General features: G+C 38.5%; 1 protein-coding gene across 1 annotated transcript in view; it reads left to right on the plus strand.

Annotated features, from left to right (window-relative positions):
* Nucleotides 1–514: 514 nt before the first annotated feature.
* ltk (leukocyte receptor tyrosine kinase) overlaps nt 515–19,923 on the plus strand; it is a 56,454-nt gene continuing 37,045 nt past the window's right edge. The window contains exons 1-2 of the mRNA XM_041954160.1: nt 515–658; nt 19,471–19,569. Of these exons, the coding sequence (XP_041810094.1) occupies nt 607–658; nt 19,471–19,569 (151 nt within the window). The 5' untranslated portion in view covers nt 515–606. The remainder of the gene's footprint in view (nt 659–19,470; nt 19,570–19,923) is intronic.

Below are 19,923 nucleotides of genomic sequence, written 5' to 3' on the forward strand. Positions count from 1 at the left end.
TTTATTTTTGTATTTTTCACATACTTATATATACAGGATAGATTTTTTATGAGATAAAATTATGTACAAATATGCTGCCTTTGCTTAAGTAAAAGATCTGAATACTTCTTCCAGCGCTGTGCAATAATTCTCTTTGGTCTTTGTTATTGCAATTCAAACTTAATCTTATTCTTTATGGACAGGCTGGTGTCACCACCTGCAGCCAGAGCATGGAGATAAAACTCGTTTGAGGCCAGAAGCTGCAGATTAAAAAAAACACATCCAGACAGCAGGCAGAGAGGAACCTGAGAAAATGTATGTCTCTAGGACCGGGAGCCTGTGCGAGCGGCGACTAACAGCCAGAGAGGGAGCAGAGGGAGCGAGAGGAGGGAGGGAGAGAGAGAGGGAAGGAGGTTGTCGTCACTGGGAGCTGCAGCAGCATCAGCATCACTGGAATGAGTAACAGTGCGCAACTTGCAGAAACAAGCACACTGTCTGAGGAGAGCGCGTGTCCTGTAACTGCGAGCCTCACGAGCCTGCTGGGGACCGTATGTTCAACGTATTCATGAGGACGTAAAGGTGCCAAAAACTACACGAACTCTCTGTGGGTCTGCCGAAAAGGAAGTCATGGATTATATAAAAAAACACAATATTTATCTCTCCGTCGTCATTTTGATGGGTAAGTGCCGAAATTCACTTTTACCTCAATTAGTGTTTTGCTAACGCGAGGCCAAATGTTATTAGGACGCTAAAAGTTTTTCCCCTTCGGTCGTTTATGACTTTATTTTTCTATAACTCATTGAATGAATCAATTTGCCAACAACAGACAGGTTTAAATACAAATGTGGTGCAAATTTTAAGGCGCGTGTTCAGAAAACCGCCGAAAAAAACTCGAATTTATGCGTGTTTCTATCCTGATTCGTTATGCTAACGGTAGGATGTGGACCAGCGAGATAAGCAGTAGGTGGCGCTAATTCTCCAGACAGGCGCCTTTAAACAATTGCAGAAGAAGAGGGCGCATCCAGGGGACGTAATTAAAAAAAACAGCAGTCAAACTGTAAAAGGTGGGGAGAAATATAGTAAATCTGCTAGAAATTTGGCATTTGCCATTGTTTTATTTATTAATCTGAGGAAAATTATAGTGTCCTAATCGCTTCACACAGTTCTGATGTTTTAGTCTGCTGCCATTTTTCATCTCCTTAAAGTCACGTGCTTCATGTAGCCAACACAAGATAAATTCGCCAAATCTGTTTCTGTTGCACTTTTTTGCGATCGTAAATTCACCAAATTTTCCACTCCAGTCAAGCGTTAAGACTTTTTGGTGTTTTTTCCCCAAAATTAATTGCTTGTGTAATGAGTAATAATAAAATAATAAATTAATTAGCTACTCCTGTTCTGCTGTGTTTTGGCATCACTCCAGTTCAAAGTTTGAGTATGTAGTTGAGTATTTAGAGTGGGCCTGTTGCAGTTTGACTTCATCTCTTTGAGAGCCAGTGAATATGTAGAACCCCCCCCCCCTCTCTCTCTTTCTCACTCACTCTAAAGGTGTTTTCAAGTCCACTTTGAAAAATGGCATCAGCTGGTGTGTCATATTCTCTTGAGGCACTCTTGAAGGAATTTGAATTACATTCATTTATGCTGCAGCACGGCAAGACTTGGCAAGACATGGGCTCTCCAACTAAAGAGTTAGTGGGTTTGCAATTCTGGAATATTGCAGAGTGTTAGTTTTAGTGCTTTATAAGCAAAGTAATAGAAGAGACGATGACCTTTCTCTTCAAAATTTAAGGTAATGGTGTAGCACGTTGATGGTCAGGTGTAGTTTTCTTAACTGTTTTATGTTTAATCTTGAAGTGTAGCTGAAAGAAATAGAAACAAACATCTTAATAGTTATCAGCAGATTAAAATGGGAGCCGGTGTCATCTTATGTTCACTTTGAAATCCCCAATCAGTTTTTCATATTTTTCTTTTTTATATCAAATCCAAATTACATGGTTAGTGAAAGAAAACTATTATATGTGCTGCTTGCGTGTCAGATCTGTCCAGGCTGACCAGCAGAGGCATGTCATGTGGGCATAGAAATTATGATGTGCTCACTTGGATCCAGCATAGCTGTCTTACTGGCATCACTGTGACTTCATTTGGTTAAATGTTCCCTTGAACAACATTAGTTTACCTTTTGCGCATTAGGACCAGATTCAGGTCACCTTGGGTCATCTGATTGCCAACCAATTTTTCATGCCAGTGCTTGTTTTTTTTAAATTGTCTGATTAATGCATATGCAGTTAGTATTGCTTCACATAGATTTATTCCCTCCAGTGTGGCACCACATGCTTTACACTCATTGTCTTGTGTGCAAAATATTTGCATGTACTTTGTGCGTTCAGCCAATCAGGAGCTTCATGCCAAATGTTTTCCCTGTGAGCTGGCACTGAATACCATATTTCACATATCCTCAGCAACACTACCTTTTCTTTTACAAAAGAGAGACACAGGAGGAGGACACTTCTTTGGCTCTAGCAGCAACAAAGAGTGGACCAGTGTACAGTAAGTGGCTCTTGCTGCAGTCAATCCTAGTGACAGGAGAAAACCCAGGCTGAGCTTTGCCAAAACTCACAGTATTATGTCAGACCCCCCTCCCTCTCTTTTCCTGAATCATATCCAGCATGCAGCCTAGTTGAGCAGCAAGTGAGCGACAGTTCTGTCATACCGGCACAGAGATACATTACGTCAACCCTGTCTTCTTGAAATTACGTTATATACTACAAATATGCAGCAGCAAATATGTTTTATAGCAAGTGAAATGTTATGCTACCCAAATTAAGTAAATTATTGTTTTTTTGTATGAACCCTACCTATCCAGCAACTAAAGCATGATTTTTATGGTTATGTTTAGGCAATCACAGCACTAAATTAATGTTGGGTAAAGATTGTGGTCTAGATTAATGTTGAAAAAGCCAACTGTTACTACAAACACTAGACACCCCATATTTACTGCATTAATATTAACCCCAAACCACAATATTTTCCTACCCTCCCACCTCACTACAATTTGCTGGCAGGACAAGAATAAAGTACTTCGTGTTTTTATTATTTTATGATGAAATTATAGACATGTGGCTTGACTAACATAGCTCCATTTTCCTACCAGTCCGTGCTTGCTCGCTGTCAGTACTCTTTGCATAGTGAAAAACTACATAAAGGAAATGCAATCACTTTAGGAAGCGATCAGTATATTCTGGCCTTTTATATACCTCATGCATCTTGATGTTGTACAGTAGAAACGCTGGAGGTATTAACATTGCTGTTTCAGACTCTGCTAACTGTTAACAGCTCTGCCAAATGCCACGTAGAATCTTTCAAAATGGCACAGAAGGGCGCGACCAAAATCTAAAGATGCCAATGTGCTTCTTCTTACACTGACTCACGCCATCATTTCTACCAATTACCGGGAAGCCTCTGGGAAGTCCGAAAAAATTGGGATTGGAAAGCTTTTGTTATCTTAAAAGAGTGCAAAAAGTCCAATTCCACCCTGTAAATCTGTGTCTGTGGTATGTACCTTCTCAGTTTGCTTCCCTGTTTCCTGTCTTCAGTAACAAAGACCAGATGAATTACATCCTTAGATTTTAGTTAACGTCCTGGTTTTGATTTGACTTTAGCTTTTGTAGTTGTTGTTATAATTATTGGCTGACTGAAACAGAGACTTATATAAACTGATGTGGGGTTACTTGAGTGAATTTTACTAATTCATACTGAAACCAGCAAGACTCTCACTTAATGACTGTGGGGGTGTGACTGCAATGAAAATGTGCACTTCAGAAGTAAATATCTCACTGGATCAGGTAATAACTGAAGATGATTTTGTTTTGAGCGTTGATTGAACAGCAGCGACTCTCAAATAGCGTCAACAGTGTGTGTGTGTGTGTGTGTGTCTGCATGTGCATGCAGCTTTAATGATTCCTCTCAAACTAATCATGTGTTTATTTTGCTCCTCTTAGTCCCTGTGTGTCTCTATGAATCTTGAAAATCAACATGCCAGATTTGCGCTTAATCAGCAGCATTTGAATCTCATTAGTGCAGGCAGCGCACACTATAGATCTCTCTCTCTCTTTCTCGATCTCTCTATCTCTCTCTCTCTCTTTCTCTCTCTCTCTCTCTCTCTCTCTCTCTCTTTTTCTCTCTCTCTCTGTTTAATCCAAGCCTGTAAATTGGAAATTAGGTGCTTATTCACGAATATCTACAGAGTCAGATGCCCTGCTGGTCTGTTGACCATGATCACTAAATTCAGCTTTCCTCAGAGGTGCAAATATAATCATTTCTGCATCTGTTTATTTTTCTTTTCCTTGCAAAATGTCTCATTACCTTAGACTGCCTCCTTGCTGAATTTTTATGGCTGACTTTGAGGCCAGACTTAATTTTTCTCTTCTTTTTTCTTTGATCTATTTGTATTTATTTTTTCCCACCTTCTGAACCAGTCTGTAACACAAAGCGATGGAGACAATGTTTCCTCTGGTATCCTTGTAGTAAAATTCCTGGATCAGTGTCTAACACCTGTTGCTCAGGTGAAGTTACGCTGTTACAATGTCGGCAGAGAGAGAGAGGCAGCACATCAAAGCTGTGCCTCAGGGGCGTCACAGCCAGCTGTGCATCACTCACATTCAAGGGCAAAGCCAGTCAGATGTTCTCGTTTTATTCTTGTCATCAAAGACAGCAGAGAAAGAAAGAGAGATGGATAAAAATAGGAAAGGGAGACACAGTGTTTTAGACATGAAAGATATTATCAAGCATATCGTTGGCAAGAAATTCAAACAAAATTTGAGATGACTTGGAGTGAAACGTTGAAGGTGCCCTTTTCCCCAACACAGGGAATACTGAAGAGAAATCAAAGCTTTGAAAAAGAGTTGTAATTTCATTGTTTCTGCTATGTGGAAATGGAAAGAAAAACAGACCAGCATTATTGGAGATTGGTGTATACCTGCCCCAGCTCATAAAGCTGTGGGTGTTGACAGTGGAAAGAAACTGCTGGTGAGTTTCTCAAATTAATTCTTTGGGACCTAAAGCAACATGTACCACTCTGTACCATACAGATAATAAGCTCCACGCCTGGGTAGATCTGGATAGGTGGAAATGAGCAGTAATGACTATAACTGATGCAACCGTAGCAATTCCCAGTGGAATACCATTGGGAATTGCAAACAGCAAGCAAAACCCTATTTTGTGGAAACTGATCTTGAACATGTTAAAGCACAGTTTGTGTCAATCCATTTTTATGTAGTCATTATGTGAGTAAATGTTCTTATGACACATTATGCACATTCAGTATTTTCCAGAATCATGTAACAGAAGGATCATGATAGTATTTCATGGTCATTGTAAAATACCCTTCATTTTGATGTTAAACCAGCAGCTGTAAGCTTGACACTGACAGTCCTCTTCAAAGCTCAGCTAACACTGGCAGTCCTAAAGAATGATATTTAAAGATGTATTTGGCAGTCCTAAAGAATGATATTTAAAGATGTATTTGTAAAAGCAATTTCAAGTAGAGCTGAAATGATTGGTTTGTTAATTGACAAAAAAACAATGCAGGTTCCATCTTATTATATGTGCAGATTTGCTGCTTTCCTTTGTCATGTATCATTGCAAATTAAATTGTTTTTGACTGTTGGTTAGGCGAGACAAGCATTTTTAAGACGTCTTGCCAGGTTAGAAGAAATTATGATGACATTCTTGACTAATGAAAAAATAATTGATTTCAAGTTATTCAACTGAAACTTCACTTAAAATCTCTCTATTCAGCATTTATAAGCAGTATACAAACATTTCATAAATTATTTATATGTAAATACAATGTAGCTGTAAAAGCTTATTCATCTATAGTGTTTGTCAGTCATTACACTTTATCCTGTTAAGACATATTTTATATTATTATAACTGTGTTTTAGTATAATTTAATCAGTTATCTCTTCATACAGCAGCCTTTACTTGTACTTGCCCACAGGAAGAGTCATAGCTGTTGACAAATACATTTAACTCTTCATATGTACTCACAACTACATTACATTTTACTGTATGTTATTGGAAATGGTAAATAAGACTGATCATTTGTAAATGTGTATGATTGATGATGTAGAGTAGGCTCTGTCATGTTCAGTTTTACCAACATCTGTCAAAGAGTCTGCAGCAGTTTTTTGGTCCTTCCCTTATGTGACACAGTGTTGACTGAAGTTTGGTATTAGACATGAAAGTGTTTCGCACTTCACAGACCCCAAACTTCCATGTGGTCAAGATGAACTTGACTGTGGTTTAACATTGTTAAATGAAAACAGGCCATTATTGGTGAAGCAAAAGTACAAAACAGAATAGCAGAGTGTCCAATGTTGCAGACTCAAAGTCACATGCTAATTTATCATGAGACATTCATGTTTTGCCGCATTCTGGTCGATTCAGCAGCTGGGTTTTCACTATCACAGACAGTGTCTTGACTCCTGGCTGAAGTGAAGAAGGTGGAGATTCAACAATAATAATGATATGTCAGAATACATTTTCAAGTCTGTGGTAGAGAATGAACAGGCAGCAGCTAAGACAACAGACCCACACTGGTTATTGTCTGTCTGTTAAGGAAATCGTAAACAGAGTGCTTTTTTGGCTATTCTGGTGCTGAAAATAAGCAAATCTTTGCACAAACTGACAAACAGCATTTGCTACCATGAAACATTTGAATTAATTTGACCCTGTGTTTTCAATTTTCTCCATATTGTTGGAAACGTGCTGCTTTTGCACACTGTGAAAAACATCAGTCACTGGGCACTGTTAAGTCACTGAGCAGCAGATGTTCAAGTCCAGTAAAGCAGAGTAGTGCATCATACAGGAGGCTCTGGTTGGTCACAGTGATGTTCTGGCCTAATTCGCGCCTCAACGCTAAAGTAAATGATGTACCTCATGAGTGAAATGTATGTGGTCTTTTCATTGACACTGCTGTTTGAGCTCTGTGAAGGAAGGTCAGCTCACCAGCCGTTCAGGCTGAGTGGGAGTTGGACTTTGTGGTTAGAGATGAGAAGGGCAGCTTCAATTCTTCCCATCAGTCCCCTGTCTCCTCAGGATGTTACAGACGCCAGGGCGACCACAGTACTGAGTGTTAGTTGGTAGAATTAATGAAAGGCTACATTTACATAGTATCTGAAGAGCTACAAGCTTATGAGAATAAAGCCTCCAACCTAGGTGACAAAGTAAGTTTGTTCTCTTTGCTTTCCAGCACGACAAACTTGAGCATGTTTTGATCTGGTGCTCTACAGCCATTACAAACAATGTCTTTAATGAAATATATGGTTCTTCAGATGCTAAAAGCGCCACTGTGTTCACCAACTAGCTGCTAACTTTAGTCCATTTTCACTGGAAGCATCTGTGTGCTGAGGCCAAAACAAGGCTGATGAGAGCAGTGAGAGTGAAAAACCGTAATGTTATGGGCTGACAAGTATGATGCTACCACCAGCAGCTGGCTAACTTATAGGTGGAACTCCAAAAAGTGACTCTAAATGATAAAACTGTAAAAGACAACTGCCAGTGGAATACCATCAACAAGTATGACCATTTTTTGTGGAAAACTAACACTTAAGGTAGTAGTAGTAATAGTTTATAGACTGAAAACAAAGGGAAACCTCAAGAGTACAGTATGTTCTCATTTGTATAATCTGTACAAAAAAACGCACTGTAAAAATGACACATTTATGTTAATTTTTTTCACTTTTGAACAGAGCCAGGCGAGCTGTTTTCCTGTTTCCAGCCACCTTTGTGCTAAGCTAAGTTAGCCACAGCTGGCTGTAGCCTCATATTTAGCATTAGTTACAGACATGTGAGTGCTATTAATCTTGCCTTGGCAAGAAAGCGAATAAGGCTCTTTTTCAAAATGTCAAAATTTTCCTCGAAGGTTTGGTTTTAGTTTCCCCTTCACTTTTTAGAGCTATGATAATGATGCTTCTTCCACCAGTGCTCTAGCCAGACAGCAGTGATTATTTGCTTGGCTGCAAAAGGTTCCTGTCAGTAAAACTTAAGTATTTTTAAGTGGTTCAACAAGATTGCTGTAATTTTTCAAGTGAGGACAGTCACCCTCTGGGTGATTTACTGAGATGTCTCGACAAATTAGCAGCATTAAGCAGCATCAGAAAATAATGCTTCGTACGTGCAATTGGTTGCTGTTCAGTACTAATCCTTGTATTAAATTACCTCTCAGTTCATTTGAGAGCGTGATCAGATACCGGTCTTGAATTTAGTGTGAATTTGTTAATTTTATTTGGATCAAGGATTGTACATTTAGATACAGCAAAATGCAACATTAAACAGTACATGTATGTACAGTGACAGCTGTAGGAGTAAAGGTTTGACCCTCCATTTACAAACATTTCCTGACAAGAATGTAGCAGACATCATTAAAAAATGAAAGCTTTTCGCCATCACCATTAGGCTTTTAGTCGATACAACTCTTATCAAAATCACATGTCCTATTTCCATATCAAGTCACCTTGAATTAAAAGGTTTTCCATGCTTACTGTATAGGTATGCTGCCTTTAATCTTAATATTCACATCTGGTTGTCGGAGAAAAGGGGAAAGCCAGGGTGTTTTTATTTAACAAGACCCATCTGAGAAGGAATTGCATACCAGTACGATATGCCAGCTAACTGAAGCCAAGATGCAACCAATTAAATCATAAATTGAGTTATGGGACTTAATTCTTTTGGAAATGCCGAAAGCCTGATTCACTGCACATGAATGGGTCTTTCATAACTTACTCAAGGGTTTCAGCAACGACGCACAAATTTTACATGATCACACACAGTGGTCGTCTAGTTCTCAGCAAAAGGAAATGAACCTCTTGTCCTCAGTTTTGGTTGACACAGAGCTGAAGGACTAACTGGGTATGAACAAGTATCTTTAGCTGCCAGTCTACCCATTGGCTCACATAATGGACAGAGTGGGTCAGTGTGAATTAATGGACTGGTGTAGTATCCATTTGTAGTATTGTCCTGCTTATTCCTTTCATGTAAGGAAAGATGACACAAATTTATTAATTTGCAGAAATGTGAAATTTCAGATAAAAGTCGTCATTGTATAACCATAAGGGGAAGTTCTGAAACGTTGAGTAAGAAGATGTATTTCATTTTCAAGCCATGAGTAGTGTAAATCGATTACTGTGTTTCTTCAGGGAGCTTTTCCATTTATTACCAGGATACTTGTAACCTTTTTTTTTGTTTGCTTTTTTGGAACTGGATTAGATCAAGTGAACAGATGTTTTCCACTTAATCTTTGTTAGTTCAAAACCGTGGGTCTGAAGTGCTTTAACTTTTAGAGTCGTCATATGTCTTAATTTAAGAAGAAAGAAAATAATTTTTATAGACTTTATGTTTCATATGAAGTCCAGCGATTTCCTTAACCAGGGTGACTGTGTGTGGGATGAAAACGTACGAGTTCTGTCAGTCAGAAATGGAGAATCTCTTCTGATGAACGTTTTTGTCAGGGGTTTTGTCCTATAATTCTTGAGCCTCTTGATTCCCACAAGCAGTTTCTTTGTTAAGGTGGATTGAGTTGAATTTGTTTCGTGCAATTATATTTTCTCTGATAATTCTAGCTATCAAGGAAACAACAGCATTTAATGCTTTGTTCAAAGGCCTAAAACGGCCGGCCGTTTGGTTATGTCTACCTGACAGGGACCTCTAGCGGCTGTGAAACGTTATATGTTTTGGATGGTTTGGAGACCTGTGATTTGGCTCAGAAGACTGTTTTTGAAATTTTGAAAAGAACTAGAATTGATGGGCTATGTAACACCACACTACCTGTGGGTTGATAATGCTATTTTGTGACTAAAAATATTCCAGCTGACGTATCTCAGGTTTGGGTCTTTTTACCACATTGCTCCCTGTTGTTAGCTAGCTCTTTCATTAGCTCATGATCATTATGTTTACGTGTGAAAGTTTTTGCATTGATACATTTGAATCGGAGTTGTGCTGCTCTGACTAAGTTACTAGTCAGTGTTTTCCATTTCACTCATTAATTGAGGACCATCATGGTTTGAGTTCACCTTGCAGGCCATAGTGGTCCTTCAAAAGGCTCACAGTTTAGAGGTTTTGTTGGTGATTCTTTTTTTGATTGTAAACAGAATATAATCTAATCATAGCCTGTAATTTTTAATATTAGAAGTAATGGGCCGTGCTAAGCTCCATAATAAGTCGTGAGGCAAGACATTAAGTTTTAGTGGAAACACACAGGTGGTCAGAAGGTTGAATAAAAGCCTGATGATTAGATAATTGTGAACATAACCACAAGTAAAAGCTGAGTATTTGCTTTGATTTCCAGTAGTCATGAAGACTGTCGGTAGCTGTTGCCAAGTTTCTTCTAAAACACCTCCGTACACATTAAGGACAACTTGACAGCCTTGAGGGAGTTTTGAGTTTGCCTCTACATGTCTAATAGCTCTATTTTGTAATGGCCTGCATATGACTGATATGAAATTAGATTAGAAAGTATATTTATTGTTCAGAGTCGTGCTGGTATGTACAAAGGGTTTCCAAATTGGTGTGTGTGCGGGAGCTTAATAGAAGGGGTTTTGGGAGGAAATAGCACTGTTTGCTTTTTTGGACCTTTGAGTGCAGAGAGGAACACAAATGTGTTTTGTAGTGTGTGACGGGCAGATGAGAGATGGAATAGGAAATGCAACAACAATGTGTTAAAAGCTAAGGTTTGAGGTTTAGTTCAGCTGTAAATGACTCCACATTACATTTGAAAAAATAAACCCTGAACTTACAAACTTCCACATAAATCCTGACTGATAATGTATAAACAAGCTGTTCCCTTCTGGGAGGAAGTTTGAAATCCTTTGAACTGCACATTTCATGTCTGACATTGTCAAAATTTAAAACCCACAGAAGAGTTACAAAAAGCTCTGTACGTTTTTCAATGAAGGGAAGGGGTTCCTTATCTGAAAGTCATGGTTGAAGGCACAGTTTCTCCACCTTTTCTCAGCCGGAGCCCTATTTGCCTTATTCTAGGTCCTTAAGGAAATTTGACCCCAGCAGTTGGACTGATGCAATCTAAAGCTGGCTATCATTAATATTACAATTTAATTTTCAAAAGATATGTATATAAATAAAAAATTAAACATAAATATGTTTAATAGTAATAAAGTGTATTAACAAACAACTTTATTTATTTTCAAGTCCTTTGTAATACAATTTTAGCATACTTAATTAAAGCATTCTTTAATTTCACTTCATGTTAAGTAGATTTAAGCAATTGTAGTAATTTTTAATTTCCAACACATTGGTGACATAATACAATTGTACTGCATGTGTTTTTTGAATGCTCATGAATCCTGATTTTCACTGGTGTACTTTAGTACACTTAAAGTTTGTAAAAGGTTATGCCAATTTAGGGTACTATTTCCACTTCAAGTATACTGAACTATTACTCAAGTGGTGCTCAGGGACTACTTTAGTACACTTAAGTAGACTTAAAGGCAACAGAATCTTATCAATATTAAATCTATCATCCAACACAACAACCTCCCTAGATAAATGTAACTCTTTATTCACCGTAAAAAAAAAACATTTCCTCTGAACAGAATCTAGGCAGCGATCAAGTTTGTCACCATATTGTAAATGGGAAAGCAAATAATATATAAACAGAATTACTAGAAGACAGGGGTGAACTTTAGGTTAAATAAATAAAATTGACTTGACTAATACAGTTTGTGACTTAAGCAAAATATAGGTATGCAAATGAAAAATAGCTGAAAAGTATGTCTAGCCTTTCAATCATCGTTTTTTTTTTAGTTTTGGCTTCTTCTGTGTTTTTGTAACATCTGGCATTGAATCCAATAAAGGCTAACTCATTTAGAACAAACAAGTTGCAGTAAGCACGCAAGAAAATCCAGTTAGATTGTTTTGAACTTTGTTGATCTTAGGGAGGATTGTGTCTTAGCCCTTCGTGGTCAGATGGTGAAGACAGTGACACAGACAATGTGGGGAAAATAAAAGACTTAAAGAGAGCTGAAGTCCTGAAAACGTTTTGCCTCTTTTCCACCAACCTCACTATATTGTGTCAGCAAGCATTTATTTTATCTTTTCTTCAAAGAACTGAAACATAATACTAGGGTTTTTAAACTCAGTATCTACAACTTGTGCTGTGTTAACATTTAGCAAGCCTGTTGAGGTCTACACAGTCTCATGGAGGTCTCACACTACATACATGTCTAAATAAGACGTGTCACCATTAAATGGACATTCAAACTGGGTTTGTTATAACTTGGCAAACATGGCTTGAATCCAGCTCTTCGGAAAATCAGTTAACCCACATGAGCCTTGTTTCTTAACCTAGGAACAAGCTAACATTACTGTTAAAAGGAAACAGACACAGACGTAGACTGTAAATTCTTTTTCCAGTGAAAGATGAAGTGAAGTTCTCCAATTTGTGTCTTAACTGTGTCTTATTTAGAATTATCCAGGCTCTGTCACTGGGAGATAAGAGTACTGGGGTTTCATTTTTCTTTAAATTTAATTTTCTTTCCTCTGCCCTAAAGGTATCTTGGAAATCATTTACTTTCATTCTAAAAAAGACCAAAAAAGTGCAGCAATTCACTGCAAGCATCACGCACAACACAGGGTTAATTATTAAATGAACAGTTTGACATCTTGGGAAATATGCTTATTCACTGACTTACAGAGATTTACTTGAGAAAATCAGCACAATGCTCATGTTTTTATGATTAATATGAAGCCACAGCCTGCAGCTGGTTGGCTTAGCTTAGCAAAAAGACTGAAAACAGGGAAACAGAATCAGTTGTTTCAGAAAGTACCCATAAACAACATATATTAGAGAAGATACTGTGCTCTTGTACTTGTAATTGTAATCATAAAACTACTCCAATGAAACCACCCTCAATACCACTGTATGGCAACATGGCATTAACCTCTCGTCAGTTGAGTAGTGATTCAGCCAGAACAGCAGGTAGACTGAGGAGGAATGATGTCAGCAGTTTGGAGATATTTTAGGATAAGTGATGATGACAAAAGTAGAGCAGACTGCAAACTATGCGCTGCTGAAAGACTCTTTCTCTTCTGGCTCCGTTTGAGGAGTTACTCTGAAAAGTGAGCTCCTCTGATGCTTTGGCATCAGACGTGATTCCTGCTGTGATCGTGCTTCAGAGATTTTTGACCAAAGAAACAGAGGAGGCTGTCAAGAGACAATTCACTAGAAAAATTAAGTTTGACGTGCTGAAGTTGTCGCACTGGCTTCCAGTCCAGTTTATTGAAAAAGTTTAATGCTCCTTTTCAAGGTCCTTCATGGTCTGGCACCTCAGTATGTCTCTGACATGCTTGTGAGCTATGCACCAGCCAGACCTCTCAGTCATCTGAAACAGGCCATCTAGTTGTCCTCCGGGTCTCCATGAAAATTGGGGAATCTGCCTTTAGCTTTCATGGCTCGAGGCAGTGGAACATCCTATCGTCTTTTAAAACTAAACCAAAAGTATTCCTTTTTAGCTGCACCTCTCAGTAGTATAATTTCCCCTTCTTAATTATTATTTTGTTCTATTTTTACTTATTGGATTGGTCCTGACTCATGTGTCTTTTTTTTTTTTTATCAGTCAACTGTTGGTTTTAATCATTTTTGTTATTTAATCATATTTTATTCTTTTTCAATGGTTTTAATTCACATAACTTATTATTACTTACTCTAATCTGTGGGAGCAAAGGAGGAAGTCGGGTGAAGCTGTTATAGAGCCACAAAGTCTGTATTAGAGAATGTTGTGTTGCATGGATGGGTCAACAAAACCACTGTTTGCTTCCCGTTTCCCACCGCAAGTCTGTGTGGGTTTCTTTTAGCTGTGACCACAGTCGTTCCCTGTAACCATCCAATGCTCACTAATTAACAAGTTATGTCTTGTTTGTTTATTCTGTACGAAAACACACATTTAGAAACAAGTTGCAGTTTAGGGCAATCTTTCTTTGTCATTTTTATTCCTTTAAATTTCACTTTTTCCTGTAGTTGCCAAGACCTGCTGATCTTGTCTCTACCTTTTACTGATTTAATATGAAAAGCTTAGTCTGATCCATGTTCACTCAGACAGAGTGACAGAGCACCAGACCAATAACAACAATAATCTCATCAGCAGCTTGAGTCACAAATAATTTGTTATATTGTATGAACATTATGTAAAAAATATTTTAAATGTTCTACCCTGAAGAAGCACCTTTACATAACAAAAGCCGTACAGAAATTGTTGTGTGCTGTGCACTAATCGTGTGTTCTCTGGGGCCTTTTTAGCTAATGAATATCTTCTGGCTGTGTGAAAACATGACAGGGTCACTAGACCTCTTGTACTGTTGATCTGTCCAACAGCCTGGTGCTTTTTCCATCTCTGTCTGTCTTGGCAATGTGCTCCACTGAAAACACTGTGAACGATACTGCACATAAAAGAGCAACATCTATTCATGTACATACTCCTCTTACCTCAGTAGCCCTGGTAAATGGCAACAATGGACTGGGGCACTGGCAATTGCTATAATTGTACAGTTGTTTTTTACATCCCTCAGTATCACTGTTGCACCATCTGTCTCCCAAGAAAACAATATGCCCTCATCTTTTGTAACCAGGTGTTGTTCGGTTAGAAGCTTCCGCAGTAGATTTCCAGACATCTTATTGACGTTATGTCTCTGAAAGCTTTGGAATCTGGTTCTGACTGGATTTCAGGAACACAGAGAAGAAAACAGACAGCAAAGAAGAGCTGTGACCTTATCCTCATGGCAATTTGGGGGGTATTTATAGGCTCATGAAGAGGGTCTTATTAAACAGACCCTATGCAGCCTCACATGTGTGAAGTTTCTGAGTAGCAGTACTGTAATTAATACATTTATTTAAATTCAATGGAGACTGGCCAGAGACCTTCGTCACACCTTGTAATATGTGAGGCGATGCTGTAATTATGTATGGAGCCACTACAAAAGTTGATCCCCCTCAGAGGAGACTGTGAGAGTTTTGTTTGATTTAAGTGTGTTTTGGTCTTTTTTTTTTCCTTTCTCAGACACCATCATCATAAAATGAAGTTCAGAGTTCTGACTTGAATGTGCATATAACTGCACAGTGATTAGAAAGGCTCAAACACACTAAATAGCTATGTTAACAAGGCCAAGGGTAAACTATTTACAATATAAGCCAGTTAGTACCTTTATTATTTGAGTTGAATACATAAACCCTTGTGTTTGAAGTTCCTCTCAGGAGCACTTTTGAGCTTCTTCTTGTCAATGAATCCTCTTCTAAGCCTCCATCTGTCTTCACACTTGATGCAGTGAAGTTGTGATTTGAGGGGATCAGGACTTTGTTTTGCAGGCTGAGAGGGATGAAGCTGCACTCTCAGCAGATGACGGCTCAGCAAGAATGAAATGCACAGAGATGAAGTCTTGGCCTTTTAGACTGCAAAATCCATGCAACACTTCTCATCATGTTCAGATGTTGCTCGTCGTGAGTTGTAGTGCAGTTGTAATGGAAGCAGACATGAAGTTCATTGACTGTTAATTATGCAGTAGTCTTGTTTTTAGCAATGCAAGTGACGGCTTTATGGATGGCAGTGTTCTGTGCTCTGTTGGTCTGTTCAGCAGTGTAATCCAGACTGAAATATATGTACAGCTATTTAATGGATTACCATGAAATTTTGTACAAATATTTACAATCCCTAGATGATTACCACAAAAAGATTTTTGAGACCTTTTTGCTTTTTTGAGTCAAATATCTTGATTGGAATGAACTTTTTTTTACAAACATTCATGGTCCCCTCAGGATGAATTGTAATCTCTGTAGTGGTCCCTCAAAGCGGTCCCTCAAGGCTACATTACCTGCTACTAGCATAACACATCTGAATCTCCAACTGAACTGTCAGTAATCAAATAGCTTGTGGGTAATGTAAGCGACAGTTTTTGAAGAAGAATGTGTGGAATAGGTCGATTGAACATCTCTTTCTCTGCTGAATCCATTTCAACAGTCTGATGCCACAGAGCTGCATAACTAGACTCTTAATCTTGTTTTACTGTTTATAGCACACCACTTTCATCAGCACATGCAGAGCAAATGTGATTTAAAATGCTGAAACTGATGCAAAAATAGCATGCATTCAATTCATTTGGCTGATCTTACACAACTGTAAAATGCAGGGCCTTATCATCAAAATATTGATTTGAGACCTTCTGGAGCCTCTGAAGCTTTTTATGGTTATTTAACCTGATGAACAGCCAGTATTCACACAACAATCTTCCAAAAAGCTTGGTAAACAGACTCAGATGTCTTTGTTGTCATGCATTTCAGTGTGGTGTGAACTAAAACCCTTGAGGGGCAAAATTAGATGGGGGAGATAGCTGTGAGAGGAGAGGAAGCATATTACTGGTGGCCAAGTCTATTAGTGGAAAAGTGGCCCCAGCTATTTTGCTGGTACAGAACAGTTTCAGATGAGGTGACTTTCTTGAGCTCCAATACAAAGCCAAAAGCTTGAAATAAACTAAACTACTCCCAGCAGCAGCTTTCACCTCACGAAACAGTTTGGACCCTCTACAACTCTGCCTGCTGTAACACAACCTTTGCCCTCAGAAACTAAGACTGCCTTTGCTTTCCACAGAACTGACTGCATTCAAAGTCACACTGTTCAAAGCTGCAAACGTCAGCCAGCGTCCTGGATTGTCATCAAAGTAACTAGCTGCTCTGCTGGCTAATGATGAGGATCATTCACTGTTTTTTCATTCTCTCTTTTGCCACCATGTTTATTATATTTTTTTAACTTCATTTTCTAAATTCAAACTAGACACGTCAGAAAGGGAACAAGTGAGAGGAAGTTTGAATTCTTGGGGAATTTTGGGGGAGTTTGCTATTTCATGTTAAGAATAGTCTGTTAATATTTTTTCTTTGTCTGAATCCCCCTCATTATGGACTATTTAATTTTTCCGGTTTCCGTATTCAGGAATCTATCCATAGCTGCTTTTATTCCATAATTACTGATGAATAGCCAGGCTGTCATTCAAGTACATGACCCCCCTCACCCCCATCGCTATCTAACTATCTAACTAACTGCTTTTAATAAACTGTCCTTTAAATAATCCAATTTGTCCTGCTTGACCTGCAGGACCTTGCCTTACAGGCTCCAGAGAACAGTAATGTCACTGTCTGGAGGCCACTATATGGGTTAAGTTGCGCTGACCCACGGAGATATGATCATCACCCTCACTGTCTACTGGTCATGCTAGTTAGTATGTTGAATTTTATGTCATGTGTAGAATGTCCTCCCTCTTAGCCATCTTCTAGAACAAGACTATGTCTGTTGGTCATTTGTGGATAGTTTTTGGTCAGTCTGCAGTGGCCCTATTTATGGATCAAAGTGTTTCATACATCCATCTATTTATTATGGGGACCAAAGCCATTCCCAGCATGCACTGGCCTGAGGCACGAATCACATTCAACAGGTTACCAGTCTGTCACTGGCATAGCAAATAAAGTAAATAAATAGATAAAGCAATGTTAACCTATCAGTCTGGCAAATAATACACTATGATTCAATTGGTAATTGTTCTTAACATAATAGTACTGATCCAGGCTTGAATAACATTTAGTTTAACTGATAGAGACATATTACTTAATAAATACTTAATGGTGATGAGAAAACTGTCCACCCTGTCTCTTACATTTTAGCGTTTTTTTTTTTTTTTTAGAAAAAGATTCAAAGTACACAAATTCAACTGTAAATCAAAATCAAAATTTCCTGAAAAATATCTAATCCTTTCCTGAAAAATATCCAGAGGTGATGGAAGTTGTTTTTAAAGCTCTGAACAATGTCTCTAGATACAGCCTGGACCGATTAAAGAGTTAGGCAGGGGTATCCTTCAAACAAACTAGCTTTTACTGGCTTTTTCCAACCAAGCCATAAGGCACAGATCTGCATACCTTTTCCAAATGGGCACATTAGAAGGCTTGGTGAAGAGCTGGCCATCATATAGAGAGGTGAGGTGATGAATAATAAATATGAGGATAATGGTGCATATATATGACAGTTGCACTCACAAAAAGTGACAGTGAAAAGTAAAGAATGTAAAAAGCAAGTTTGAGCAAGAAGTTCAAACCCTGCTTACCGACTAACCTCCACACACCTGGGTTTTTTATGTTGGACTGTCTGTTACAGAAACTGCTGCAAATTGTTCAACAACCTGACTTTGGTTAGAGCATACTAATGCCTCAAAGATAGTCTGGACGCTTAGTGCTGAAACCTGGGGCAAAAACCCCCCACAAAGTACTTGTACAGCTCGTAAAGTTTATTGAGTCTATTGAGTGCACATGGGGTATGCTGTGGTGCGTGGTATACCAGGACTGGAAGTGTCAGGATTTTAATAATCTCACATCTTCTCTCATCTGGATTATGGCATTTGGACATAAGGATGACACTGTTTGGAGAGACTTTAGTGAGTAAATAAAATTGTGAAAGTATTTTGAAAAATAACAGGAACATGTCTGCCTCTGCTTCCCAGTGGAAATTGAACCACATTCACATCTACGGGCAATTAATAATCTGCAATACTTATTTTATCCCTTTATCTGGAAACCATGAATCTTTAACGATTCTTGACACACACAAGAAAGCAACTTTATTATTCCAAGATAATGGGATACTTATTGCACACCATTATTGTTGAATGGCATCAAATGATGTACAGTACAGAAGGGGTAAATTGCCTCCATATTGCCTCATCTGCAGCTGACGCACTGAGAGGTTGGTTATGCAGATGTGCTGCTAAGGGCCATCAGGCAGAAATAATTAGTGGTTTTCAAAAGATTCTGTTTGTTGACAATTAAGCTCCGCACATCAACTTCCTTGTTTTCAATGTATACTGTAAATAAACGTGTTTATACAAAAAGTTCTTCAATTGCCACAATTCCCTCCCTTTTCATGTATTTTTTTTTAATTTTAAAAGGATTACCATCTGTTGTGGGTCTTAATACATATGAGAAAAATCAACCCTATTAAATCACTTGAAATGCACAAGTTAATTATTTCACATTTAAAAATGATCACTCACATTATGAATAAGACTGTTCACATGCAAAAGTACATTATGGGCACTTCTCCTGACCTGTGTGTCTTTGGGCTTGTCTTTTCATGTTTTCAGTTTCGAGTGGCAAAAAAAGTTGCGGGCTGTGTTGTTGCTAACTCCCCCTGTCAGCTTGGGCAGGGTTAAGACATTGATCTGTTCCACACACATGGGAACTGAATTGCTGTGGCTGGAGCACCACCTCGACATCTATTTATTCCCTCAGCGAACCACAGCATTGTCACATTTTCAAAATTCTTCCAACAAACAGGGTGATTGGGGATGGTGAAATGCATTGTATAACAGTTTGAAGTACTGTGTGCATGTATGACTTGCCCTCATTAGCAAAACAAGGTACTGTAAACACTCTCTCTGTCTGTTTCTCCTCAGTTAGCAGTGCCTGCCACGCCCTCCTGGCCAGATTTCTGGAGAAAAACTTCTCAGATCAGCTGTTAACTCATCATTTGGGCTCAGAAGATGACAGCCAAAGTAAGACTTGTGTACTTAATGATGTGCTGACACACACATTTGACAAATACAGAAAACAAGTATTCTGTGTCATTATTATCATTGCTTGCAATGATACCTGCAAGTCATTGATCTGCATGAAAATTGGCTTGACTGGAAAGTTAAGAGAGGAAACTTTGATTAGTGTACATACAGCACCTGAAAGCTTGAAATCGTTTAAAGGTAATTATGTTGCCAATTATTCACCACAAGAAACTTGAGAAATGGAAAATGTCTCATCTCGTTCAGGAGAGAGCTTGACTTGGGGTGTTACAACACTGCTCTATTAGATGCTGAAATGAAGGGAACAAAGCAGCACACCAGGTTTGGCACTGA

This window comes from Chelmon rostratus, chromosome 15 (genome assembly GCF_017976325.1).
Source record: "Chelmon rostratus isolate fCheRos1 chromosome 15, fCheRos1.pri, whole genome shotgun sequence".
NCBI lineage: Eukaryota > Metazoa > Chordata > Actinopteri > Chaetodontiformes > Chaetodontidae > Chelmon > Chelmon rostratus.